The sequence below is a fragment of the Desmodus rotundus genome, chromosome 6 (assembly GCF_022682495.2).
Source record: "Desmodus rotundus isolate HL8 chromosome 6, HLdesRot8A.1, whole genome shotgun sequence".
Lineage (NCBI taxonomy): Eukaryota > Metazoa > Chordata > Mammalia > Chiroptera > Phyllostomidae > Desmodus > Desmodus rotundus.
In genome coordinates this window covers 131,709,223-131,737,051 of record NC_071392.1, presented here as the reverse complement: position 1 = coordinate 131,737,051, position 27,829 = coordinate 131,709,223, and the positions used below count along the sequence as shown (strand labels likewise).

Here is a 27,829-nt window from a genome sequence, read left to right as displayed (position 1 = left end):
GCAATTTGAACCGTTTCCTATCCATGAATGTTTTCATGGCAGAAATTATAAAGATGCAGGAGAATCATGAAGTTTTACTATCCTTCATGGCAGCAAATACAGATCAGTCCTGCATAATATCAACATAAAAGATTTCATTCCTGGTGTCTCCTAAAATAAACCCTCACTCTGTGCTAACACTCAGAATGTTCATCAGAAGACAGCACTCCCAGGCAAATAAACCTTTCACCTCCCTTTCCTCCTTTCCTTCCTACCCTACTTCCCAATGGACTCAAAAAACATTGAAAAAACAAACACCAGGGTGAAAGAGTTATCAAGAGACACTATGGCACCTCAGAAGCCTTCAGAAGCATCTCTTGCCAGGCAAGACAAGTTGTGTCCATTTATGGTTTTCTTGGCTCAAGATTGAAATATGATGATGTTCTTGCCATCTTAGGCAAAACAACTGTCCAGATCCGCTTTGGTGTGGACATCCTTCTTCCAGGCTTAGAGCTGTTGTTTGTAATTTAGTTAACACTGCTGGCTTGTACAACCAAAGGAAGCCTGGGGAGGTTCCTCCCACTCCCCCAGACTTGTCATTGCTTTTGAGAAATTGAGTTAATGGTTAAAATTGTTTTCTACTTCTTATTTTGTTATCAGAGGAGCAGTCAGCATGAAGGAAAACTGAAGCAACTGTCAAGAAAAGAATATAAGAAAAACAAAACGTCTATTTAAAAAATATAGGTCATCATGTGAAATATTTTAAGGAGATGCCTTCCTCTGATACTCATCACCCTCTCAATATGCTTTCCCAGTTGGTGCTTCTCCTCTGCCATCACTGTCCCATTAACACTCTGCTTTTGCCTCCAAGTGTTGCAGAAGTTCTGAAGATTTCTGAGGAAGAATATTTTAGGTAGAAGTACCATCTGAGGTTGAAGAAATAAAGCAGAGACAAGGTGCCAGGCAGAACATGCCTTACGAATAGATTAAACAAAAATTTAAAAGCCATTTGAAACCTTCCCAGACCAGGAACCTACTAGACAGAGCTCTATAGAGAAACATGTGCAGCCCTCTACCTCCACAAACATTCCCAGTAGCTCTACCAGTTAGTCTGGGCCTATGGGATCACTACACACACAATAATCAGTTGAGAGTTATAGTAACTTGTAACAGACCCATAGCATGAAGGAGTTTAATTAGTAGTAATCAAGTATTTTAAATAACAATTCAAATGATTAATAAACCCAGGAGGTGGTTCTTTGAAAAGATAACCTATAATATTTTAAATGACCAACAATAATTAATTATATGTATACTGAATATACATATTTGATATATTCAATGGAATATCCTATATATTCAATGGAATGCCAACCAGCCTGTGAAATGGTATTTATAAAAAAACCCGACAGTTAAACATTTATTTAAAATGTGTTAAGTCATAAAAATGTAACATGGATCATACTGGTAAGTCAAAATGCAACATACTACATTGTATTTATTTTATGATAACCACCTATTTATTTTATGAGAGGATCATTCAGTATATGAGGAATATTTACTACAATTATAAAATATTTATGCATAAGACCAAACTAGAAAGAACACTAAAATTAATATTTGATCTTGGAGGGTAGCATAATGTTAACTCAATTTCTTCTTTCTTTTTATTTCTATTACTAATACAGTTGGTAATATTCCATCTAGGATGCAAATAAGGTTCTGTTTATTTGCTACAGTGTCATCTGGGCAAAAAGTAATAATCCAACAAATATTTATGGAGCTTCTCTTCCATTCCAGGCTCCAGGCATAAGGCAGTGAACACAACAGATGAAGTTCTGCTCCCAGGAGCTGACATTCTCACTGGAACAGGGTAACAGCAACGCAATGAGAAAACATACATAGCACATCAAACAATGACACAGTAACTCGTCACAGAAATGCCTGTGTGGTGTACAGAGTCCATCACCCCAGGACTTCCTGTTTCTGCTTTTCAGAGTAAGACCATGGCCACTATCTGATGTGTAATAAATTCTCACAAACTCAGTGGCTTAAAGCAGCTCCAAATCTTAAAGTATAGTCAGAGGCCAACAGGATTCTCACTGGGCTAAGTTCAAAGTATCAGTAGGGCTCCATTCCTTCCAGAAGCTCCTGGAGGGAAATCCATTTCCTTTCCTTCCCCAGATCCTAGAGGCTGCCCACATTCCTTGGCTCATGGCTCCTTCCACATTCAAAGCCAGTCCTGTCACTCCAACCTCTGCTTCCATCATCACATCACTTCCCTGACTCTGGTCCTCCCACGTTCTCCTTTCACTCATTCAGACTCCTGTGATTACAGGGACCCACCTGAATAATCCAGGTAACTTCCCCATCTCAAAGTCAGCTGATTAGTAACCTTACTTCCATCTGCAATCTTAAGTCTCCCTTGCCATGTAACATAACAGGGTCCCAGATTGCAAGAATTAGGAGATGGCCATCTTCGAGCAGAAGAGGGCATTACTCTGCAACCACACTGGGGAAGCTTCTTGTTGAACTCCCTGACAGGAAATGTTCAGTAATCTCTTCCCCCAGAGATGTCTAGCACAGTGGGAAGTACCACTGTCTACCTGTGAGACTTTGGGAAAATCACTTTATGAGGATAAAAATGCCTGATCCATGGTTCTGTGGAGATAATTAAGTGAGGTGAAAATATGGGGAAGAGGTGTGAACCTGGAAAACACAATAACCAGTCACTTAATCTTAGATAGATTTACCAGTAGCACTTCCTGGATCTCTATCCACTAATTAAATTTCTTCTTTGTAACAAACTAAAAATGTCAAGTTAAAATCTGAACAGGCAATCTGGGACACTGTGTTAAGTACCCAAAGGCATGTGATTCACCCTTTTCTGCATTCCCATTAAAAGAAATGTAGAAATACATTTTTTTTTAAAGGCTGAGTGTGGATGAGCCCCTGAAACATGAGAATGGGATGTGGACTGTGGGAGAGAGCCCACTGATCCCCAGGTGTGAACCCCTATCTCAGAACATGCTGCTGAAAGGAAGTGCTTTCAAGGGCACTCCCACCCCATGAATACATCTTTCTATATCCATCCACTCAGAAACTCCAGTTCCTGGAAATGTCCCTCCACCAGGGAAGAGGGTGGATGGGTGGGGATATATTGCCTTCTGAAAAATAATGGAAAAAAGGAGAGATGGAAAGACCTATGGGAAGGATAAAAGTTAGGGTAGTATATTTTAATAAACTGTCTTCAGATGGAAGATCTAGGAAGAACTATGAAATGACTTAAATTATGTGAATAAAGCTCCATCTAAGTATTCAAACCACCAGGGAGAAGGAGTAGGAGATCCCCTCTCAGACAAGCTAAGTCACCCTAGAAAACACAACACAAAACAGAATTTGGCCAAGACCATGAACAACAACTAAACCTTGAACTGAAGATACAGTAATACTATAGTAACCTAAAATGATGTGGCCAAGTGAGTGCTCTGAAGGGACTGCACAGTCTGTTCACAGTGATAGGGTTCAGAACAGTCCTCCCCAACATGTGCCATCGAGCATGTAAGTTATTTTGAGCTAAAAGGTAATCAAGACACTGCAGACTCATGAGAAAAACTTTTTCCTTCTCCTTAAAGAATTCAAATTAGGACCTTACCCATAATAAAGTTATCACTAGAAAAAACTTTTTATGACTTATCTATAAGGCAAAGAAAACTATTAATTACTGAACATCTGCTCTTCTTATCTTCCTACAGTGACCTTCCTCCCCCTCTGAAGCCCTAAGGCACCTTACCTCATCTGTAGCTCAGAATGTCATATGTACCTCATTTTAACTTTCAGTCCCTGAATCTCTCATGTATGTGGTGTCTCAGTTGTGAGAACCTAGAAAGATAGAGGAAGGTTTCTTCCTTCCCCACAACAGCACACCCAGAGCCTGGAATCTTCTCTTTCAAAGGTGGATTGCATGAAAAAACTTTGAAAATTCTGTGCATCACAAAAAAGGATATTATACTTCCATAAATAATTTAGTACAGGAAGTAAAAGTAAATTTTAAAACGAATCTATTGACAGTTTGTAATCTCAACGATGCAAGAAAACATAGGCTATGTGAAAGAAAAATGTTAAATTAACAGAAAGGCTAAGATTACAATAACAGCTAGCTAATTTGGAGTTGGACACGATATGAAATGGTTAAAAACAGAAATGCATGGGCATAACCTAAATGGAATAAAAGGCAGTAGAGTAGATCCAAAGTACTGAAAATCGAATCACTGAGGAGAAAAAAAGTTAAAGACTCTTACAGAATGAAGAGGAAATGATAAAATGAGGAAAATGATGAAAGACATGATAGATATGGAAGACAGACAAATGGCTAATTACAAACCATTCATGTTCCAAAAATAACAATCAAATGAAAAACTGCAATCAAATGTCATATTCTCTGGACAAATGAAAGAAAATTAGAAATTGGTATTTCAAAATATACACATAAAAGTACCCTGACAACTTAGAAATTTAAAAAGTCACTCTTCTAAATAATTATATGCACAAAAAATATAAAATTATAATTATAAGACTATTGAAAAATACAATAATGATTACATGATATTGTGAAACTTATGAGTCTTAAGCTTCCTTTAAAGGCAAATGCATTATTAGCAAGAAAGAATAAAAATATATAAAACAGTTAATTCAAGATATTAAGAAATTTTTTAAGTAATTAAGGAGAGATTTTGAAGAACTATTAAAGCTGTAATTGATGACTCAGGAAATAGGGAAAAAAGAAAAATTGGTAAAGATACACAAAAATAATAAAATAAAATGACCCAATACAGTCAAATATGGTCCAGGAAATAAGATAAACACATAAGTTAATAATGAGAAAACTTAAATAATCACCATTATAGAATAAATTACAATTTAAAAATCTAATGCATATTTTTGTTCATTTAAAAACTTCTAATGAAATTGGCATTTCCCTGAAAAAACAAATTTCCTACACAGAAAAGTCACAATGGAAGATATTGAAAAGTTTGTCCAAAATTAGCTGCAAGAAGACAGTCAAGAAGTACTATAAGTATTCTTCTGAATTTTAAAGTTACAGATTATTCCCATGCTTTATAAAATATTCTAGAACATGGAAGAACATGTAAATCATCAATTTGTTCTGTAAAGTTAGTGTAATGCTAACACCAAAACCTGGCAGAGTAGTCAGTATCTGTCATGACTATAAAAGCAAAACTTCTATAACAAAACAAATCAAACCCAACATCCTATTAAAAGAAAAAAATATATCATGGCTAACTAGGGTTTACTTCAGGAGCAGCTTAAAATGGATATTTATTTACATTATGTTGTATTAAACACTCCAGTAAATGTTAGTACAATAGTTGACCAAACAAAACACCCATGACTGACTTTAAAAAAATAACCCTTAGAAAACTAGAAATAAAACAAAACTTCCACAGCATAATAAAAGTAACTTGCTTAACCAACAGCCAATAGTTTTTTACTGTTCAACTACGGCCTGAATTTTAAAATTCCCTACAATAGCAAATTACTGGAAAATACAAAATATTGATTTATATAATAAATTGGTTCATATTATTACTTATGTAGTTCAAAACTTAATAATAAAGCATACAAATAATAAAATTAAGAACTAATAAAAAATAAAAAATATTTAAAGGAATGTAGAAAGAATGAAACAATAGGAACAATAAAGAATTAATGCCAGATTAACTTTCATAAACAAATGTAAAAAAGGGACAGGGAAATAACCTTGGATCACATGAACAAACACACTACGGATGAGAAGATTCCATGTTGTAAAATGCTGTTTTTTCCAAATTATTTATAGATTTGTGAAAAATCAGAGGCATTTGGGCAAAATTTGACAGAGGCTCTAAAGTTCACCTTAAAGGATACATGAGTTGATAACAGAAAATAATTTTTTCCCCAAAGCAAAAGGAGTCTTACTGTATCAGATAATTAACAAGCTAATAAACTACAACAATTAATGGGTAAGTAGAACAAAACAGACATCACAAAAAACTGCTTCTATACATAAGAGAGCAGGCATGTAATAAAGGTGGTACCAAAATGTGTGAGTAAAGAAAAGATTCTTAAATAAACAATTTAACTGTTAAACCTGTTAATCTGTTTAAAATAAATTCCAAATGAATAAAGAGTTAAATTTCTTTAAAAATTAAACCATAAAACAAGAAAAGACATAAAGGATTATATGGAATTAATATATGATCAAGATCCTGGATCTAAGAATAAAACAATGAAAAGATACAAGGGAAAAGAAATAAAGTTTTGACTAGATAAAAATGAAAATCTTCTGTAAGCCAAATAAAAAAGGCAGAACTTCCTAACTAAAATAAAATATTTATATATAGAATATAACTCTTACACTAATTAATAAAATACTGTTTTTCCATTAGGAAAAAATGAAGAAATTTTTCTCACAAGGAAAGAAATATAAATGACCAATAACCATTTTTTTAAAAAAAATCAACTTCATTACTAAAAGAAAGGCAAACTAAAGCAATGAGATACCATCTCTCAGCAATCAAATGAATATAAAATATGTAAAATAATCACAATTATTCAATCTGGAAGAGAACACTGAATTAAGCCCTCTCAAACACTGCTGTTGAAATCTCTAATTTTTTCAGATTCCTGGAAAGTCATACAGCAGAATGTGTTAGCTTTTACATGGGCATGCACTCTGACACAGACAGCACTTCTAGGAATCCCCCCTAAAGAAAATGTCAGAGATTTTCAAAGACTTCAATACAAGAACATTCATCATAGAAATGAAGTTGAAAATTCCTAATTATCACAAATGGAGGCCTGCATAAATAAATTAGGATATAATCAGAGGATACAATGTAATAGTTAAGTGTATGGGTTCTGGAATCAAACGGCCTGAGTTCAAATCATATTTGGCCCTGAAGAAATTTTGTGATTTTGAGTAAGTTACTTCAACTCTTTGCGTCTTATTTTTCTTTGACTGTGAAATGGAGATAATAGTGTTACCTATTCCATCAGATGTTGTGGGGATTAAAGGACTAAAACAGGTAAAGCACTTAGAACAGTGCCTAAAGCAAGCTAAGTATTCAATAAATGTCACTTGCTATAATACAAAACCATAACTTTAACACTATTATTATGCAGACATTAATTATTTTTTAAGTTTGATGCCATGGAGAAATGTTTATCATAAGTTAAAAAGCAGAATCCCACCAATTCTACACAATCTCTTCCAGAAAATAAAAGGGAATACTTCCTACCTCATTTTTGTGGGGCCAATAAAACCAGACAAAGACAGTACAAGAAAACTATGAATAATGCCCTGGGTAATCACAGGTGTAAAATTCCTGAACAAAAATATGATCAAGGCAAATCCAGGAAAACATCAAGTGAAAAATAGACCATGATCAACTGGGGCTTATCAAAGATATGCAAAGGCTGACTCTATATTTGAAAATCAATCTATGTAATCCACCATGTTAACTACCTAAAGAAGAAAAACCATGACATCAATTGATGGAGGAAAAGCATCTGAAAATCTTCAATATCCATCTGATAAAAATTGTCAGCAAGCTAAGACTAGATGTAAACTCCCCCAACCTGATAAAAGACATCTATGAAAATCTTACAGCAAATACCACAATTAATGGTGAAGGCCTGAAGGCTTTCCCTGTGAGATAAGAGACCAGGAAAGGATGTCCACTCAAACTGAACATTGTACCAGAAATCTTAGCCAGTGCAATAAAGACCCCCCTAAAAAATTAAAATTACCTGGATCTGAATGTTTATAGCAGCTTTATTCATAACTACAAAAAAACTAAAAACAACAAAATGTTTTCCAATAGGTAAATGGATAAATAAGTTGTTGTCCATCTGTATAACAGAACACTATTTAGCCATAAAAAGGAATGAATTACTAATATATGCACCAACTTAGATAAATCTGAGAGGTATTACATTAAGAGACAGAAGCCACTATCAAAATATTTCACGCTGTAGGATTCCATTGTCTCAAAAATACAAAACTGTAGGGGCTGAAAACAAATCAGGGGTTAGGGATGAGGGAGGGTGTAGGATTACAAAGAGATAGTTTGATGGATTTTTGCGGGGAGGAAGGGTGATTTCAGTCCTGTATCCTGTCAGTCAATTTTACTATATGTCAATTTTTTTTAAACTTTAAAAGCAGGATCCCAGACATTATATGTAGTATGATATCAATTTTAAAATACATAAGGAAGGAAATACACAATTTAGGAAAACACTGGAATTGACCTGTCCTCATGAACAGGTTTATTCAAAGTAGGTGCAGTGAGTTTTCTTTCTGCACATACCCCAACACAAAGCATGAAATCCACTCAGAGGTTTATTACCATCAGGTTTCCAAAGCTTGGGTTATTAAGGGCCTAGGAAACTACTTTCTTTTGAAGTTCAGATCACAGAGTAGGACTGCAACACTAGGAATTAAAATATTAAAATCTTGTAAATTCAAAGGCCCTAACAAGAAAAATTAATGGGCACTCATTTTTAAAATGACCAATCATTTTCATGCTTTGTGAGGTGACTACCCAGGTAGAAGGTAAGTAAATGATGTTAATTTTCTCCTAAGGCAAGCTAAGTGTATCCTAAAGCCAATATTTATTAATAAACAAATCTCTGTTTTCTACAAGTAGTAGCTCACCCTGAAATTCCCTAATTTTCCCCCATTTAGTGACCACACTGTGTGCCAAATAATTCCCAGCTAGATTCCAGTACTTCAGGAACATTTCAAATTTAAAATAATTTCACCAACAGTTTGCATTGAATATATTTCTAACCTTAACTTTCTACTGTTTTTTTCTTATTCACTAAGCAGAGAGTCAGAAAACCTTGGTTCTGCCCCCAATTCAAATTCTCTTTCACTTAAGCTTCCTCAAACATAGGATCAGATGTTAAGATACAATGGTCCCCAGATCTCTTCCATCTCTAATGCTCTAGGAAAAAGATTTTCAATCTTTTTCATCTCGTGGCAGACATAAACTAATTACTCAAATTCTGCAGCACACCAAAAATTAAGTATATTTTTTTTCAATCTGACAAAAATTAGGTATAATTTTCATTCACTCGCACGAGATGGTTATTGTTGTGTTGGCTGTTGTCATTTTTCATTTGACAATCTAAAGGAAAAGAGGTCAGTGCCCCTAACTAAATAATCAGGTATTGCATGTTTTAAAAATTCTTGCAGCACACCAGCGTGCCTCTTGTGACACACCAGTTGAAAATCGCTGCTCTAGGAAATGAATCATTGTGAAAGTAGTATTGCAAGGAGCATGGCTAACCTGCTGAAATCAACAAACAACTTGAATAAACTATTTTCACAGAGCATTCATTCAGAAATATTATGCAAATGACAGTAAATAAATTATTCACTAGGGGAAATTGTTAACTAGCTATGCATGACCTTTGCCTCACATTTAGCTCAGGTTTTCATACCTGAGAGTAATAAAACCGCAATGATTGAGAAAGCCCTCCATGTCCCAATTTCCCTAAGGTTGACCGACCTACACTCATGTGTCTGCCCCCGCCTTGTAAGCAGTCTTTTGTGTAGAGCAACATTATTGGTGATGGAATTTTCATTAATATTTAAAGCTATCATTTTTACATTAACTTAATTTGTAATAGGTGATAGGAGTTCCTTAAATTGACCATTCTTTTTGTACAGAAAGGTACATGGGGGGGGGGTGATAATTAATAGGCAACACAAGTTATCCCTGTGATGCTGGATCTATCTAATATTTTGACTTGCACTGGTTATGAGAACCTACATAAGTAAAAAGGATTATATAGAACTTAATGTACACACACATGCATGCCCATGAGTACAATAAAACCAGGGAAATATAAATAAATTAGTGGATTATATCAATGTCATTACCCTGGTTATAACACTATACTAGGGTTTTGCAAAATGTTACCATTGAAGGAAACTGGGGAAAACCTACAAGAAATCTATCTCTCTGTATTATTTCTTACAACTACATGTGAATCTATAACTAGCTCAAAAATTTCAATTAAAAAGGAGAATATAGTGAAAACTCTGCCTTCCTCCAACTCCTGACCACTAGCCCTCCCACGAGGTGACAACTGTTACCACTTTCATGCACATGGAAGCTAAAAGAGAGCCAGGAGAAAGGACCACAGGAAGAGAGGGAGGAAAGAAGACTTAAATAACCTGGGATGATCCTGCAATGTATCACAATAAATTGTTCAGCTTTCTCATACTCATCCCCTGGGGTGGGGATTTTGTCCTTGAGGCAACATCCTGAGTCTAGGAAAGGTCTTGAGTCTAGAAGAGTGTTTCTGTTGTGCAAATCCCCACCCCTCCCGTTTTCTCTCCCACTGGATTCCCAGAAGTATCTCATCTTTTCCCTCAAGACAGAACATGAGGTTACCCTTATGTATAAAATCTGACCATCTCCTGATAAAGAACTAAAACTAGAGATGTGGAGGACTGCCCAATGGCAAATCTCAGTCAGCTCACCCAAGGGGCCCTCCTCCTTGCAGTTTCCAAATATCTTTTTAATGGCTTCACTTAAACATGAGTACACACCAAGGATCACTTGACATTCAAAGAAAGCATCTCATACGAAAATCAAAACAAAGAGACAACAGCAACTTGGAGAAACAGACTCCACACAAAGAAAACAAAACTTCAAAGGCACTATTAATAACTTAAGGATATAAGAGATGATGCTGTATGATTGAAGTAGAACAGGATGCTACTAAAAATAACTTCCAGAGGAAAACAGAGCTCTTGGAAATAAAATATACGACAGCAGAAATTAAAAGCTCAGTATGAGAATTAGATGATATGGTTAAGGAAATCTACAAAAATTAGAGCAAAAGGATGAGGAAACAATAGAAGAGAAGAAATAAGAAAATCAGATCAACCAAGGAAGTCAAATATCCAAATAATAGACAATCCAGAAAGGGAGGAAACAGAACTTAAGATAGAGAGAATCATAAAAGACAAGTTCCCAGATCTGAACGACATAAGCTTCCACATTAAAAGAACCAAGTAAGTGGCCAAGAAAATGTATGAAAACAGAACACCACCAGTCATAAACGTGGTATGAGTGAACATTATGAGCAAAGCAAAGAGCACACATGCCCTTAGAGGGAAAAACAGATTTCACTCAAAAAAATTAAAAACTGGAACAGCATCAGACTTCTCAGAGGTGAGGTAACCCTGGAAGCTTGAAGACAGCAGAACAGTGCCTGATGACTGAGCATGGGAGTAGAATGGATATATCTTTAAACCCACAATGTCTCAAAATTTGTTTTGGTATTTCCACACCCTTGTCTTAGGTGGTAGCTGGAGTGTGTGATCCCCCAAAATGTATAGCACAAATGAAGAAATAAACCAAGAAAGATACATATGTGGGTCCCAGGAAACAGGGCTTTCAACACAGGAAAAGCTGGAAGGAAAAAAAAGCACCCAAGAGGTAGATGAAGGAGAGCACAGGATGACAACTGGGCAGCAGATTTAGAGAGCAACCTCTCCCAACTAGACCAGGCCAGAAGATTCTGGTAAAGATTTCTTAAAAAAGAGAACTGTACAAAATATCTAAGGCCATTGTATATGTGAGGAGAAGATGAAGGCAACCAGGGAAAGTTTGTGCTTCAATTTGTAGTAAAGTCTTAGAAAACTAAGCAGACCAATATTAACTCATGTTCAGGACAAAAAAAAATAAGCCCAGCTCACCTACGAAGACTATTGATGTAGTATGATAAAGTCAACACTAAGCACTGATATAACCTGTGGTGTCCAGTCTTGGCTGCATGTTGGAGCCATCTGCCTCACTTGAGATTTTAAAAAATTTCAATGCCCAGGCTACATCGCTGAGCATGCCATCAGAACCTCTGGAAGGCATGACCCAGACACGAGCAAGGTTTAAAGTTAACCTGGGATACTCACAATGTGCAGTAAGATTGAGACCCACCAGCTAACCAAAGATACGATTCTCACCCTCATGTATGCTACTTACAGACTATTTGTAGCTGCAACTGTTTATAATGTCGGCTCTCAACAGTTCACTGTATTCCACCTAGATGTCCTACCAGTAATCCAAGTCAAAATTCCAAAAATGAATATTTCACATTCTGGCTTAAAACTGGCTCTATTGACTTCTTGGTGTCAACGTGTGGCACCACGTTTCTCCTGGTCACCCATGCCCCAGCTCACCCACTCTGTTCTTGCATCCAAATCCTACTTAAGAAAACTGCTTGTGCAATGGAAGCAAAGATGGTGGTGAGATAGGTGGGAGCAGAGTTTACTTCTCCTCGGCACCAGTGAAATGCCTAGCTGATCTGAGGAACAGAGCAAACAGCCAACGGTATTCCAGCATATATGAAGATTGGAGACCAAACATTGTAGAGGACATTGAAAGATCAGATGGTAAAAGAAGAGTGTTTAAGGACAATAAGGTCCCTGGGACCAGCGCGGGGACCAGGGTGGCTGAAGCCCCTGGCTGGGGCTGCAGGGTCTGCTGCAAGATTCTTGGGAGAGAACCAGGCTAAGCTGTGTGAGAGGCCCAGTGCTTGTTTGGACCAAGGAGGTTGAATAGGAGGAATTTCTCAAAAAGAAAAAGAGAAAATAGAGGCACTCAGTGGCTGCTTAGAGAATTCTCCTCAGCAGCTGTGACCTCTTGCCCCACCACCCCCTCAGCCCCTGGACTGTGAGCACCAGATAAGCAGCCCCAGCACACACCTGAAGCCCAGTTGGTGCACATCCCAATCAGCTGCCCCGCTGCCCAGGTGCACAGGCCCAAAGCCCCTGGGTGGGTGTGTACAACAATCAGCGGCCTGGGTACCCACACCTGAAGCCCAGATGGATGCACACTGATCAGTGGCCCTGCTGTCTGGGCGCACAAGCCCAAAGCCTGAAATCGGAGCGCAACTAATCAACGGCCTGGTTGCCCGGGGGTGACCCCGCCTGAAGCACCAGGGACTGAACACCTCCCACCTAGCCCCTGCACACAGACGCACAGAGCGCTGCAAGGCCTACTCACTCTCTAGGAGGAAGGCAGAACGGCCAGCAGAGGGGAGCTGCAGGGAAGGGGAGACTGCAGTCCCCAGAAAGACTTGATTCACTAGGGGGCTGAACTACCCTGAAGGAGCACCAAGACCCCCTAGCATCTAGGACACCAAAGAGCAAGAAGGTGGAGTGTGAGTTACCCCTAACTGGTACACCTCAAGGACAGCACAACTTGTGGACTAAAGGCCTAGGGGGGAGCAGAAGAACGCTAAGGAACTGGAATGGAGGCTGGACAACAGTGAAGAATGTGGCTCAGGAAGGGAGAAAAGTGAAACCAAGCGCTCCACCCACCCCACCCTGTTTAACAGATAGGAAGACCAGCAGAACTGACGTGACAAGTTTAAAGCCAGCAGAAGACTCTTTCTGTTTGTTTCTTCCCTTCTATTCTCTCCTTCTTCCTTTCTATCCTTTCTTTTTTTATTTCTTCTTCTTTCCTTTCTTTACCTTTTTTATTCCTTCTTCCTGCCTTCTATTATTTATTTATTTTCATTCTTGTTCAAATTCCTTATTCTTTTCTTTCCTCCAATCTTTTTTTATTCCTTCTTCCTTCGTTCCTTTCCTTTTCTATTCCTTTTGCCTTCCATCGCTTTTTCTTTTTCTTTTTCTCCCCCCCACAGGTGAGAAAATAAAACTAGGAGATCTGACAAGACCACAGTTACACCCTGTTAGACCCATAAACGACAGCCAAAGACCAGGGAGCTCAGGAGATTAAGGAGACGGCACCACTGAATCCCACTGGCATTCTACCATAGAAGTTCATACCATAAACCCAGGGAATCAGAACACATCAATTTCAGAAGCACAGGCTAACAAGAAGAGTCTCACAAACAATGGGAAGACAAAGAAACAATCCCCAATGAAAGGAAAGCAGGAAGCCTCAGAAAGAATGCTAAATGAAATAGAGGCAAGTCAACTATCAGATACTGAGTTCAAAGCAATGGTGATGAGGAAGCTCACTGAACTCACAAAGAACTACCAGAAACTACAGGGAAACTACAATGAACTCACTGCAAACTATATCAGTATGAAAAAGGAGATAGAAACTATTAGCAGGGCCAAGAGGAAATGAAGAATACAATTTCTAACTGAAGAACACAGTAGAAGGAATCAAAAGCAGACTTGATGAAGCAGAGGATCGGATTAGCAAGCTCGAGTACAAAGCAGAAAAAAACACCCAGAAACAGCAAGAAAAGGAAAATACGCTTACAAAGAATGAAGAGGGATTAAGGGAAATGCAGGACAACATGAAACGTAATAATATCCATATAATAGGGATACCAGAAGGAGAAGAAGAAGAGCAAGGGATAGGAAACCTGTTTGAAGAAGTAATGATGGAAAATTTCCCTAATCTGAGGAGAAAAAAAGTCACACAAATCCAGGAAACACAGAGAGTGCCAAGCAAGAGGAATCCAAAGAGGCCTACTGCAAGACACATCATAATTAAAATGAAAAATTCCAAGACAAAGGGAGAATCTTAAAGGCAGCAAGGGAGAAACAGGAAGTAACATACAATGGAGCCCCAATAAGGATAGCACTGACTTCTCACTGGAAACGCTCCAAGCCAGAACAGAATGGCAAAAAATATTCCAAGGAATAAGAACCAGAGGCCTCCAACCAAGACTATTTTACCCAGCAAGGCTCTCAATCAAGATAGGAGGCCAAATAAAGAGTTTCCCAGACAAAATTAGTCTAAAGGAACACACCTCCACCAATCCAGCTCTGCAAAAGATGCTAAAGGGACTGCTTTAAGGAAAGGAAGGAAAAGAGAAAGACAGAGGAACACAGGTATAACAAAATGGCTATGAATAACTACCTATCGATAATAACCTTAAACGTAAATGGATTAAGTGCTCCAATCAAAAGACATAGAATAGCTTAATGGATAAGAAAGCATGACCCACACATATGCTGCCAACAAGAGACCCACCTCAGGACAAAAGACCTACACAGACTGAAAGTGAAGGGCTGGACACAAATTTTCCAAGCAAATGGACAGGGAAAAGAAGCAGGGGTAGCAATGCTCATATCAGACAAAATAGACTTCAAAAGAAGGGCCATAAAGAGAGACCCAGAAGGTCACTTCATAATACTCAAAGGAAGAATCCACCATGAAGACATAAACATTGTAAATATATATGTACCGAACACAGCACCCAAATACATAAAGAAAATCTTGGAGGACTTCAAGAAAGATATTGACAGCACCACAATTATAGTAGGGGACTTTAACACCCCACTATCAAAAATGGACAGATCTTCTAAACAAAATATCAACAAAGATATTGTGGCATGGAACAAGGCCTTGGATGAAATGGACGTAATGATATATATAGAGCCTTTCATCCCAAAGAAGCAAAATACACATTCTTTTCAAATACACATGGAACATTTTCCAAGATAGACCACATGATAGGACACAAAGCAAGTCTCAACAAATTCAAAATCACATCAAACATTTTCTCTGACCACAAGGGACTGAAACTAGAAACCAATCTTCAGGAAAAAAAACCCAAACACTCAAACTCATGGAGATTGAATAGCATGCTATTAAACAATGAATGGGTCAAGAACGAGATCATAGAAGAAATCAGAAAGTTTCTGCAAACAAATGAAAACGAACTCACAACAATCCAAAACTTATGGGACATAGGAAAGGCAGTCCTGAGAGAGAAGTTCATAGCAATACAGGCCTACCTTAAAAAGATACAAGCATTTCAAACAAACAACCTAACCCTACGCCTACAAGAACTCGAGCAACAACAACAAAGAGAGCCCAGAGCAAGTAGAAGGAAGGAAATAACCAAGATCAGAGCAGAGTTAAATGACATAGAGACTAAAAGCACAATTCTAAGCATCAATGAATCCAGGAGCTGATGCTTTGAAAAGATAAATAAAATCGACAAGCCTTTAAGTAGGCTCGTCAAGAAAAAAAGAGAGAGGATCCAAATAAACACAATTAGAAATGAAAAAGGAGAGATTACTACTGATACCACAGAAATACAAAGGATTGTAAGAAATTACTATGAAGAACTGTATGCCAACAAATGTGAAAACCTAGGTGAAATGGACACATTTCTATAAAAATATAATCTTCCAAAATTGAATAAAGAAGAAGCAGAAAGCCTGAACAGACCCAGAACAGCAGACGAAATTGAAGCAGTAATCAAAACACTCCCAACACACAAAAGTCCTGGACCAGATGGTTCACAGGAGAATTCTGCAAAGCCTTTAAGGAAGAGCTAACCCCTATGCTTCACAGACTATTTGAAAAAATCCAAAATGATGGAAGAATCCCAAACTCTTTTTATGAAGCCAGCATCATCCTAATCCCAAAACTAGATAAAGACACATAAAGAAAAAAACTTCAGGCCAATATCACTGATGAACATAGACGCTAAAATTCTCAACACAATATTGGCAAACTGCATCCAGCAACACATTAAACAGATCATACACCATAACCAAGTGGGATTCATCCCAGGGATGCAAGGATGGTACAAATTCGCAAATCAATAAACATAATACATCACATCAACAACAGCCAAGACAAAAATCACATGATCATATCAATAGAATCGGAAAAAGCATTTGATAAGATACAGCACCCATTTCTGATAAAAACACTCAGCAAAGTAGGAATAGAGGGAGCATTCCTCAACATCATAAAGAGCATATATGAGAGACCTACAGCCAACATCATACTCAATGGACAAAAACTTAGAGCTTTCCCACTAAGATCAGGAACAAGACAAGGATGCCCGCTCTCAACACTCCTATTCAACACAGTATTGGAAGTCTTAGCCACAGCAATCAGACAAGAAAAAGCAATAAAAGGCATCCAAATTGGAAAGGAGGAAATGAAACTGTCACTGTTTGCAGGTGACATCATAGTGTACATGGAAAATCCTATAGACTCCACCAAAGAACTACTTGACTTAATAAATGAATTTGGCAAAACAGCTGGATACAAAGTCAATACTCAGAAATCAAAGGCATTCATGTACACCAACAAAGAAATATCAGAAACAGAAATCAGGGGAAAAAATCCCATTTGATATAGCAACAAGAAAAATCAAGTACCTAGGAATAAACCTAACCAAAGAGATAAAAGACCTGTACTCAGAAAACTACACAACACTGAAGAAAGAAATTAAGGAAGACTCAAACAAATGGAAGCATGTACCATGCTCTTGGATTGGAAGAATTCACATCATCAAAATGGCCATACTACCCAAAGCGATTTATAGATCAAAGCAATCTCTATTAAACTACCCATGACATATTTCACAGATATAGAACAAACATTCCAGAAATTTATATGGAACCATAAATGACCCCGAATAGCTGCAGCAATTTTGAGAAAAAAGAACAAAGTAGGTGGGATCACAATACCTGACATCAAACTGTATTATAAGGCCACTGTAATCAAAACATCCTGGTAGTTGTATAAAAACAGGCATATAGACCAATGGAACAGAACACAGAGTCCAGAAATAAGCCCAAACCTTTACAGTACGTTAACATTTGACAAAGGAGGCAGGAGCATAAAATGGAGCAAAAATAGCCTCTTCAACAAATGGTTTGAGAGATCTAGACAGCTACGTGCAAAATAAATGAAACTCGATCAGCAAGTTACACCATACACAAAAATTAATTTAAGGTGGATAAAAGACTTAAATATAAGTCAGAACTCCACAAAAGTCCTAGAGGAAAACATGGGCAGGAAAATCTCACTTTCCACACAGCAACATCCTCACAGACATGTCCCCTAAAGCAAGGGACATAACAAAAAGAATAAACAAATGGGACCTTATCAAAATAAAAAGCATAGCTAAAGAAAACAGCATTAAAATAAAAAGAGAACCAACAGTATGGGAAAACGTATTTGCCAATGGTACGTCAGACAAGGGCCTAATCTCCAAAATATATAAAGAACTCACACGACTCCACTCCAGGAAGACAAACAACCCAATTAAAAATGGGCAAAGGACTTGAACAGACACTTCTCCAAGGAAGACATACAGAGGGCCCAGAGACATGAAAAGATGCTCAGCATCACTAGCCATCAGAGAGATGCAAATTAAAACCACAATGAGGTACCATCTCATACCAGTCAGAGTGGCCAACATAATCAAATCAACAAACAAATGTTGGAGAGGATGCGAAGAAAATGGAACCCTAGTACATTTTTCGTGGGAATGCAGACTAGTTAGGCCACTATGGAACACATCCAGCAACACATTAAACAGATCATACACCATGACCAAGTGGGATTCATCCCAGGGATACAAGGATGTTAAAATGTTCGCAAATCAATACACATAATACATCACATAAACAACAGCAAAGACAAAAATCACATGATAATATCAATAGATGTGGAAAAAGCATTTGATAAGATACAGCACCCATTTATGATAAAAACCCTCAGCAAAGTAGGAATAGGGAGCATTCCTCAACATCATAAAGACCATATATGAGAGACCTACAGCCAACATCATACTCAAGGGACAAGAACTTAGAGCTTTCCCACTGAGATCAGGAACAAGACAAGGATGCCCTCTCTCACCACTCCTATTCAACATAGTATTGGAAGTCCTAGCCCCAGCAATCAGAAACAGTATGGAAGACTGTATGGAATTTCCTCAGAAAACTAAAAATGGAACTGCCCTTTAACCCAGCAATTCCACTGCTGGGATTATACCCTTAGAACCCTGAAACACCAATGCAAAACAACCTATGCACCCCAATGTTCATAGCAGCACAATTTACAATAGCCAAGTACTGGAAGCAACCTAAGTGCCCATCAGCAAACGAGTGGATCCAAAAACTATGGTATATTTACACAATGGAATTCTATGCAGCAGAGAGAAAGAAGGAGCTTATATCCTTTGCAACAGCATGGATGGAACTGGAGAGCATTATGCTAAGTGAAATAAGCCAGGTGTAAAGGGACAAATACCATATGATCTCACCTTTAACTGGAACATAATCAACAAAAGAAAAAAGCAAACAAAATATAGCCAGAGACATTGAAGTTAAGAACAATCTAACAATAGCCAGGGGGGAGTGGGAAGGGGACAGTGGGGGGAAGGGATTACAGGTACTACAATAAAGGACACAGGGACAAAATCAAGGGGGAGGGTGGAGGTGGGGGAGGGAGGTGAGTTTGGCTGGGGTGGGGTGGAGCATGGGGAGAAAAGGCATACAACTGTAATTGAATAACATAAAATTTGTTTTAATTTACATTAAAAAAATCAAACAAAAAAAAACCCCTACTTCCACTTGAATCCTTAATACTTCAAAATCTAAATCCTACAGAAAATAACACATTTGAAACAACTGCAAACGATAAAAATCACTGCCAAACAAGTTCTAAAGGAATTGAAGGCAGGAAAAGGCCAGGGCCAGAAAAACTAGAATTACCTTTCCAGCAGAATCACCCATTTGCTACATGACTTCAGGGATGTTTTCTTAACTACCCATACCTCAGTTTCCCCATTATAGATATCTGTGTACCATTATTTCTCCCCTCCAAAACAATTATGTTGCTCAAGGAAAAGAAATCTCCTTAAAGAAAAATATAGTTGCCAAAATCCAGTCCCATCAGCCAACTTCCACCAGGCCTTGGAATTCTCAGCAAATGGCTGGTTTTGCAATTCTTTCGGCTTTGCCAGCCCTTCGGGGTAAAACAAATATCTTCCCACAGGATTGTACGCTTTCAAAAAGTGGAGGAAATCTCTGAGAAAAATCTGGGTTGATGAGCAGCTAAGAAAAACCAGGAGGAAGGAGACACATCTATATATACATTTAGGCAGAAAATAAAAAAGGTTGAAAAGCAATGTTTCTAAAATACTGCTTCTATGAAAGCAACCTTCTGTTATTCCTCTCCTGTTGACTGAAAAAAGGCAGCATGATTTCCATTTTCTTTTCATGTCCTCCTAAGCCAGGCTAGGGAATACAATGGAATGCAGCTCTAATGAAGGTGGGCTTGGATTCAAATCTTGCCATTTAATGAAGTGATACTGGTAAAGGCACTTACCTTTCTGCAACTCAGTGTTAGCCTAAGAAAAATGAGTAACAACACTGATTTTGCTGGATTGGGAACAGAATTATAAATCATGAAAATAAGTACATTCCAGCCAGTGGGCTCCGAACACACAGTAGTTTTATCACAGGTGCTGTAGATTGAAAATCAAAAGAACTTCTTTACTTAACAAATGGCTTCTGAGCAGCTACTATTGGCTGGGTGACAGAGGTGACAAAGATGGAAAAGTTCAGAGGGTCCCTGACCTCCTGAGCTTAGAATCTGGTGAAGAAGAAATGTAACGCAAATCACAACAAAAGAAATACATAATGGCCAACTGTGATAAAGGTATGAAGGAAAAATAGTCTGCTCAGAGAGAAAAATGGGGTCCTAGTCTAGTTAGGAAGATCTTGGGCCAAGAAGTCAAGGACGAAGGATTAAATAGGTGCAGTGGTAACAGTGAGACCAGCCTGTGCTAGAGGTCTGAGGACAGAAGAAGTGTCACTTGAGAAGCAGAAGAAAGGTCAGAGTGTTGAATCGTGGAAAGGAGAAATAAGGCTGGAGAATCTGCAATACCTCCCTGTAAGCCACAGGAGGCACTGAAAGGCTGTGGTCATGGTCTGCTGAGAAGGGGACACTACAAAGCTAAAGATGGGCTCTCAGATCTGCAACTCACATTTGCAATAAAACTCCACTGCAGCCCTCTTTTCACCTCTGGACCCCATCCTAGTTAGATGAGTAGCAATTTTTCATGATTACAAAGTATTCCAAAAACTACATACACACATACATTCCAAGAGAAAAGGGCAGAAGTACATTTATTATTCACCACTTATTACCTTGGGAAATATCTACAATTACTCCTAATTTATTATCCCTTTGAATGCTTGATTTTCCAAAGACAGTCACACCAGTATGTCCCATCACATGTGCTGTCCTTGCAATGTACCCTGACATGCCTCCACTGAATAAATGATGGCATCTATTTCCTTGAACCTGGACTGACACTCACTGCCTTGACCAACAGGAAAGTGATACCATGTGACTTCTGAGGCTAAGACATAAAAATGCCATGCAGTTCTACCTTATTCTCTTGGAACACAGCTGCCATGCTCTGAGGAAGTTCAAACCAAGGCACATGGGCAGGCCACATGCAGGTGTTCTGGTTGACATCCCAGCTGAGGGTCCAGCCAACAACTGGCATCAATCCCAGAAATGGGAGTGATGTCACCAGATGACTGCAGATCCAGCTGTCAAGTCACCTAGCCTTTCAATCTTTTCAGCTGAAGCATAATGCATCAGAGAAAAGCCACCCCTCACTATGCTCTCTCTAAATTCCTGAGGCAAAGTATCCATGAGGAAAAAAATAAAATAACTATTTCATACCACTACGTTTAGGGTAGTTTCTTATGCAGCATTAGAACTGGGACAGAAGTATCTTAAAGTAGGTGTGCATAAAAGTACATATATATACACACATACATAATTTATTCACTGTTCACCTCTGCAGAACCTTCTTCAGGAAATGGTTACTACTGGAGTTAGAATTCCTGGGCTTTATCCACACAACTTCTGGAAAAAAGATGACCAGGTTCCTTACTTCAAACAATAATTAAACACTTTTAAAGCAATCAAAACATACAAAAGTAATCCATCCTCACTGCAGAAAGAAAGAAGAAAAGAAAAAAGAAAAGAAAACACTTGTTAGCAAACCTGACAAGTTACTTCAACTGGCTTTGAAAACAGAGATCAAAAATGAGATCTTCATCGACAACAACTAAATAGGACACTCAGGGCTCTTTCTCCACTGCTGAAGGCCCAAACATCTGCAAAGAGTGTTTGTGGATTAAAGAAAGCAATTCTTGTAAAGTGTAGTTAGCACAACGATTACCTTTTAAGAGCCTACCAAATTCCAGTTACTAGTATTCCTTTGTTGTAAGAATTAACATTTTTCTGGATTCCAACGCTAACCCTTTCAACCTATGTTTTACAATGCTCCTGCTCCATCTCAGCAGAAATGAATCTATACTGAGTTTTGTTAAAAGTCAAGAAAGGGATCTCAGATTCCATATGATTAGAAATATTATACAACATTATGTAACATAACCGCCACACACTTTTATTTTGGTTTAGTAAAAGAACCGTCTTTTTTATTTTAAAAAAAAAGTTAATATGCGTTAGAAAAAGAGTTCTGAGAAGTTACGCTTAATCACTCCATGGCTTTCAAGGTGAATAAACAAAAATATTACCTTTGATCCTTACGAAGTTACCCTCTATGTTGTTATATAAATATTACAAAGCTGCACCCAGATGGTGGTATGAATACCAGGGAACAGAGGTGAGATCAAAGAGCCAGGTCAACACTGACTGGTTTCATCCTCTATTCATCAATTGCTGTGTGACCTTAAGCAAATTGCTTAGCCTCTCTAAGTCCCAGCGTCTTTAAAACAAGGCTAAATTCCAAACATTTTATCCATACTGAAGGGACCCTTAAGTAGAGTAGCCCCAAGTTTCCAGAGTAATAGTCATAATTCAAATACTTAAATATGCTGAATGACAACCTCCCAAGCAAAATAATGTGTTTGCAGATTCAAACACATTAATATCTTTAAAATTATCTTTAAAAACCTGTACTTTTCTGTAAAACATTGCTGTTCATCATTTAATAAAATTATCACCATATAATATAAGAAAGAGTGATTTGACATAGAGTGACTAGCATACCATTTGGGGGAAATAAATGGAGGTTGGATGGCATCCCCTTAACACTTGGCTTTTCACTGTTATCTTCAGGTGCTGGGGTGAGGATCTTCTTAAGCCCGACATTTATGAGAGGGAGTGGAGGGAGGGAAAGAGAATATGAATGGTAAGAAGAGAGAGAGATGATGAGAAGGAATGGGGGAAAGGGCTGTGCTATGGAACTAAATGAGTCATTGGCACCTGAACAGAAATGTCACTGCTAAGGAAACTATTTCAAAATGGCATTCTAGTCACCAGGTTTCCAGTTTGCAGAGTGTTTTGACACTCCCCCCTCCAGAACATTCCAGCTTTCTCCAGGCCCAGGCAGTCCCATGCCACTGATGGACTTAATTGTATGGGTCACTTTCTCCATCCAGAAAGATGTCTTTTTCTATCCTGGAAAGTGGTGGGAATTGCATGACTCTCATAGCCCCAACATGCAAGAAAAATGGCCAGCATGTAACTGACTTGGAATGGCCCTTTCCAAAGGAGGCATCAAATACAGACTGGCTTTCAACACACAGATTGAAAGGGGGTTCATGAAAATTCTGTTGGTGAGAATTTTCATGACCTCTCTCCAAAGGCAGGTCTGACTCTGCCTTTGGAGAGAGGTCCACCTCCCTCACCCAGCACAGTCCCCTTTCTCATGTCAGTTCCCATCACCAGACAATCTGGGATTCAGGGGCAATGGTAAGAGCCATGGAGTCTTTACAGCTTCACTGAAAACCAGAACAGACTCTCATATTACCATATATGATGAAGTCTGTCAACAGGTCTGCTAAGACCTGAACCAAGACATACCATCTGCTTTCCCCACAAAGCATGAGACCAACCAATTTGGGGAAGATCCCTTAATTGATGAACTTTTAAAAATATTTACAGTCACTATCCAAATACCTTTATGTTGCACTTTATAACACCTTGTATTAAAGCTACATCTATCTTAATACCAAAACACATATTTGTACCTGCTTTTTCTCACAATTATTTATATGACTATTTTCCCAGGAACCATGTCACTTGAACGGCTGAGATATAAAACCATTTTACAACAGTTATTCTTCAAGGCTTTCCTCTGTTTTTTAGACAGCAGCACCTCAGGGTCCAAATTGTTTTTCGGTGCACAACTGTTCTGAGCACATTTCTCCACAAGATCTATTTCAGCTCAAGGAAGGCCGAGGACAAGGATACAACAAAAGTTTGTGTGAGAGGGTGGACCCACTGCAGGGCACCATGAAAGCAGAATGTAGAGTGAGGAGCAGCTCAGTTCAAACCATTTCTTCCAGAACTGCAAGTCCACAAAAAGGATCATTCCTCTCAATGACTGGTTAGTTTAAGAGAACAAGTTCATTCCTAAATCGTGGCCAGGTGGCCAGCACTTTCTTCCTATCGAAGTTTCCAGCATCTGTTCTGGAAAGATGGTTATGGAGCTTTCTACCTGGTCCACCCTGCCTGTTCCATATGGAGAACAGTTGGGAACTATCTGTTCAGTCAACCCAGAGAGTATACAGGTGGTTACCTGCACAGGTACGGAATCTTACCAGGTCAACTTTATTAGGGGACTTGCTTGGGGCAACAGTTCCCACCGCCCCCAACATAAGACACAGGTAAGGGTTCCTGGGAGCCAATCTGGCACCCCAGGGTGCTAGCTACTTCTCTGTGAGCAGTCCTCGCCTTCAGGGACCCTCTACCAGAGCCCCTCGAAGGGGCAGTGGGAGTCTTCATGCCCAGCACCCCCGCCTGCCCAGTCTGCTCGCCCCGTGCCCAGCCCAGGGACCCCCGAGCTTCCAGAGCCCCAGCGTCCGCTCAGGGTAGGCAGTGAGCACTCACCATTATGTTCTTGCATGCTCGACAGGGACCAGAGCAGCAGCGCCACCAAAGCCAGGAAGCAGAGCTGGCTTAGCAGAAGGTCTCTCCGGCGACTCCGGCGACGCTCTCTGTCCTCCTCCTCTGGAGACGACGGCATCCTTGGGAGGCAAGGCAGCGACCTCCGCGGGCGGCGGCCGCTCCGGTCGCGGACGACAGCGGCGGGGACACAGGCAGGAGGCAGCCCTGTGCTCTGCATTCGCGCGTCCTCGCTGCGCTCCGGCTCTGCCGCTGCTGTAGCCTCCTTTTCCTCTTCTTCGCCGCTGCCCGTCCTCTTCTGGTCTTGGTCCTCTTCGTCGCTATCGCTCAGTCCCTCCTCTCCAGCCTCCTCCTCCTCCTCCTCCTCTTCCTCGCCTCGGGCCCGCGCCGCTGCCTTCCGGCACTCGGGGTCCCTCTCTTCGTCGAGCGCCATGGCTCCCACGCTCGGCATCTGCGCTCGGCCTCGGGCGGCGTCGCGGCGGGGATGGCCGGGAGGCGGAGGCGGGGGCGGCCGAGAGGAGAAGGAGGAGCAGGGACTGACCGGCGGGAGGAGGCCCTGCCGCTGGCCAGCTCCGCCGGCTGGCGAGGCCACCCAAGCTGGCTTCGGCCTCGCCGGCTGCAGTAGCGCTTCTCCGGGCCGCCCGCCTACTCCATGGTTCTCGCGGGGAGCGGAGGCCAAGAGGGACCGGAGCGCGCGGGGAGCACTAAACGAGGCGGGAGCACTGAGGCGCAACTCTCAGCACCCTGCAACGCACAGAGGCTCGGGCGCGGGTGGGGGGCAGTGCGGGGACGTAGCTCAGCGCTGGCCAGCACCACGCAAAGGGGGCGCGTGGGGAGGAGACTGAGCTGACAAGGAAGCCCCGTGCGCAAGCCTTGAATCGTTTCGTGCCAGGGGAAGGGGGGTGGCGAAGGAGGTCCCCTCTCACGAAACGCTAGCCGTGGGAAGACCGGCGACCAGGAATATGTATTCACCGTAAACTTTCAAAGAAATCCAGGGTCTCTTCAGCCCTCTACCCAAAGAGGGGGCACCCAGACATCTGCCTCGCCTCCTCCTTCAGGCCTCCTGGGCTTCCCTCCGCCCCCTTGTGGGGATCCCCCTGCGCGCCAATCTCCGGACCTGGATCGGACTTCCCAGAGGCTCTTGGCCTACTGGGGGTATCCTGGCTCCCCCCTCTGGCCCTGGCGCGCACTTCACTCCTTGATCGTGCTGGACGAAGCCAAATGCTGTGGCTGAAGGAAGTGGGGCAGCTGGCACTGTCCCTGGGTGAAGCTGCCCAAGGTTTCTTGCCAACCTTGGGAGGAGGCTCCTGGGCGTCAGGGAGCATCAGCTGGCTCGTACCTCTGAGGTCCGAGCCCTAATACCCCCATTCCCTCGCCTCCAATGTGTTGACTACCTTAGAGTCTGGCTTCACCCACAGCCCTACGGAAAGTGCGAATTTAGAGAAGATGCCTAGAGGTGTCAGGCATACCCACCCTCCCTCCTCAGGCTTCCTGGCTTCCTCCTGGTGTCTTCCTAGAGCTGCTGGCTAGGATGGCTGATGGATACAGCCCTGAGGAGGAGATGCATTTGTGGTGAGACTGAAAACAAAAGGTCTTGTTCATAAAACGATCACTTGGAAATCTGGTGTTTGAGTGACTGTTTCCATGGCGTTTGATCATATCAGGAAGCCTGGCTGCAGATGTCTAGGGGGGTGAGGAGGGGGCCTCTGTATAGGTTTCTCCACTCCTTGGTCTGGGAGGACCCATAGTGTTCAAGTGCATCCCTACCTTTGGGTGACCTCCTAGCCCACAGCCTCCCAGATAACCAAGAGCATCTCAAGATAGGTGGCTTGCTTTCTACAGAGGTACCATTTCACCCAACAAGACTGGAAGACTTTTGCTTCCTGGTCATATCATTTATTTACTCCTGTTCTCAGCTTGGCATCTTACCAAACACACAGAGCACCTTCTCCATCTACAATGCCCTTCCCTACAATGTGGTTATCCCTTTGCTTTGATTACCAGGTACAGAGGAGAATTTTTAAATATTTGAGTTCATCCAGGCTAGATTGTGTGTGGGAAATTCTCCAGTCACATTATCTTCATTATTCGGAGATGTGTAAATAAAAGTTTAGGAGTTCAAAATACTCTTTCATTCAACTAACCAGGAAATGCACTCAAATCAGTTAGTGCACATAGGGAAAATAAAAGTGAAAGAGAGAATCTGGAACTAATTGGGTTAGAGAATGAACACTACTAGCCCAGGGGAAAATTGCCAGAGGTAAAAGGAGTTTTGTAATCTAGTGATGGGAAAACTGTTAGAAAGGAAGCAAGAAGGGGAAGGGGAAGAAAGCAAGAATTGGCAATTCCTTGGAAATTCTCTCAGCACCTGCAAGTGAATGAAAGAAAAGAAAAAGAGCAAGAGGGGAGGGAAGGAAGAGGAGAAGGGGAGAGAAGGGGAGAGAGAGAGGGAGAGAGAGAGAGGGGAAGAGAGAAGTTGCTCCTTGGCACATGGCGCATATTTTTAGTTAATATTCATTTTGACAGATTTCAAAGTGATGGAGTATGTTGAAGTATAACATAGACAAAGACTCTAGAGGAGCCAACCACTACCCAAGGAAGAAAACTGGGGACTTCTGGTCCACAGCCTGACAGAAGCATGGCCTGGTGGGGTCCTGAGCCCATACTGCGATGGCTCCTCTGGGGGCTAGTGGTTCAGGGAAGGGCCTTCTCTGCCCCAAAATTCCTCTTCTTCCCTCCTTCCAACAGGTACGCTTGGTAGGAAGCAGGCTCTCAAGTCCTCTGTTAGCACTGGGCAAGGGAGACAGACCCCAGTGGGCTCCTTTTCCAAGGAAAACACTTATTGGTGTCTTAACTCTCCCAGGAAGCTCTCCCAGAAAACTTGTATTAGAAACAGGACCTACAATAACTAATGTGCTATTTATCTTCCACCATTAGGATCCTCATCAACACTAAGATAGCTTTTGCTTTTTACTTTTTTATCTGTTTGATCTCACATTCTGTGCAGGGAGTTAGGGAGAAAATTCCAGACCCTAATACATTAATCTGAGAACTAACTTGCTTAGAAAGAGAGATACCATCCCAAGATGTGCTCAGGCCTTCACCCTTCCAGAAGTAAGACAGCC

General features: G+C 40.4%; 1 protein-coding gene across 2 annotated transcripts in view; it reads right to left on the bottom strand.

Moving 5' to 3' along the window:
• The window catches only part of SLC24A3 (solute carrier family 24 member 3), a 543,873-nt gene extending 517,707 nt beyond the window's left edge, over nt 1-26,166 (bottom strand). The window contains exon 1 of one of the 2 annotated variants that reach the window (XM_053926044.2): nt 24,690-26,166. In XM_053926044.2, coding sequence (XP_053782019.1) covers nt 24,690-25,155 — 466 coding nt within the window. In that variant the 5' untranslated portion in view covers nt 25,156-26,166. The remainder of the gene's footprint in view (nt 1-24,689) is intronic. The other variant, XM_024559437.4, reaches the window with a different exon arrangement.
• Between the last annotated feature and the right edge of the window lie 1,663 nt (nt 26,167-27,829).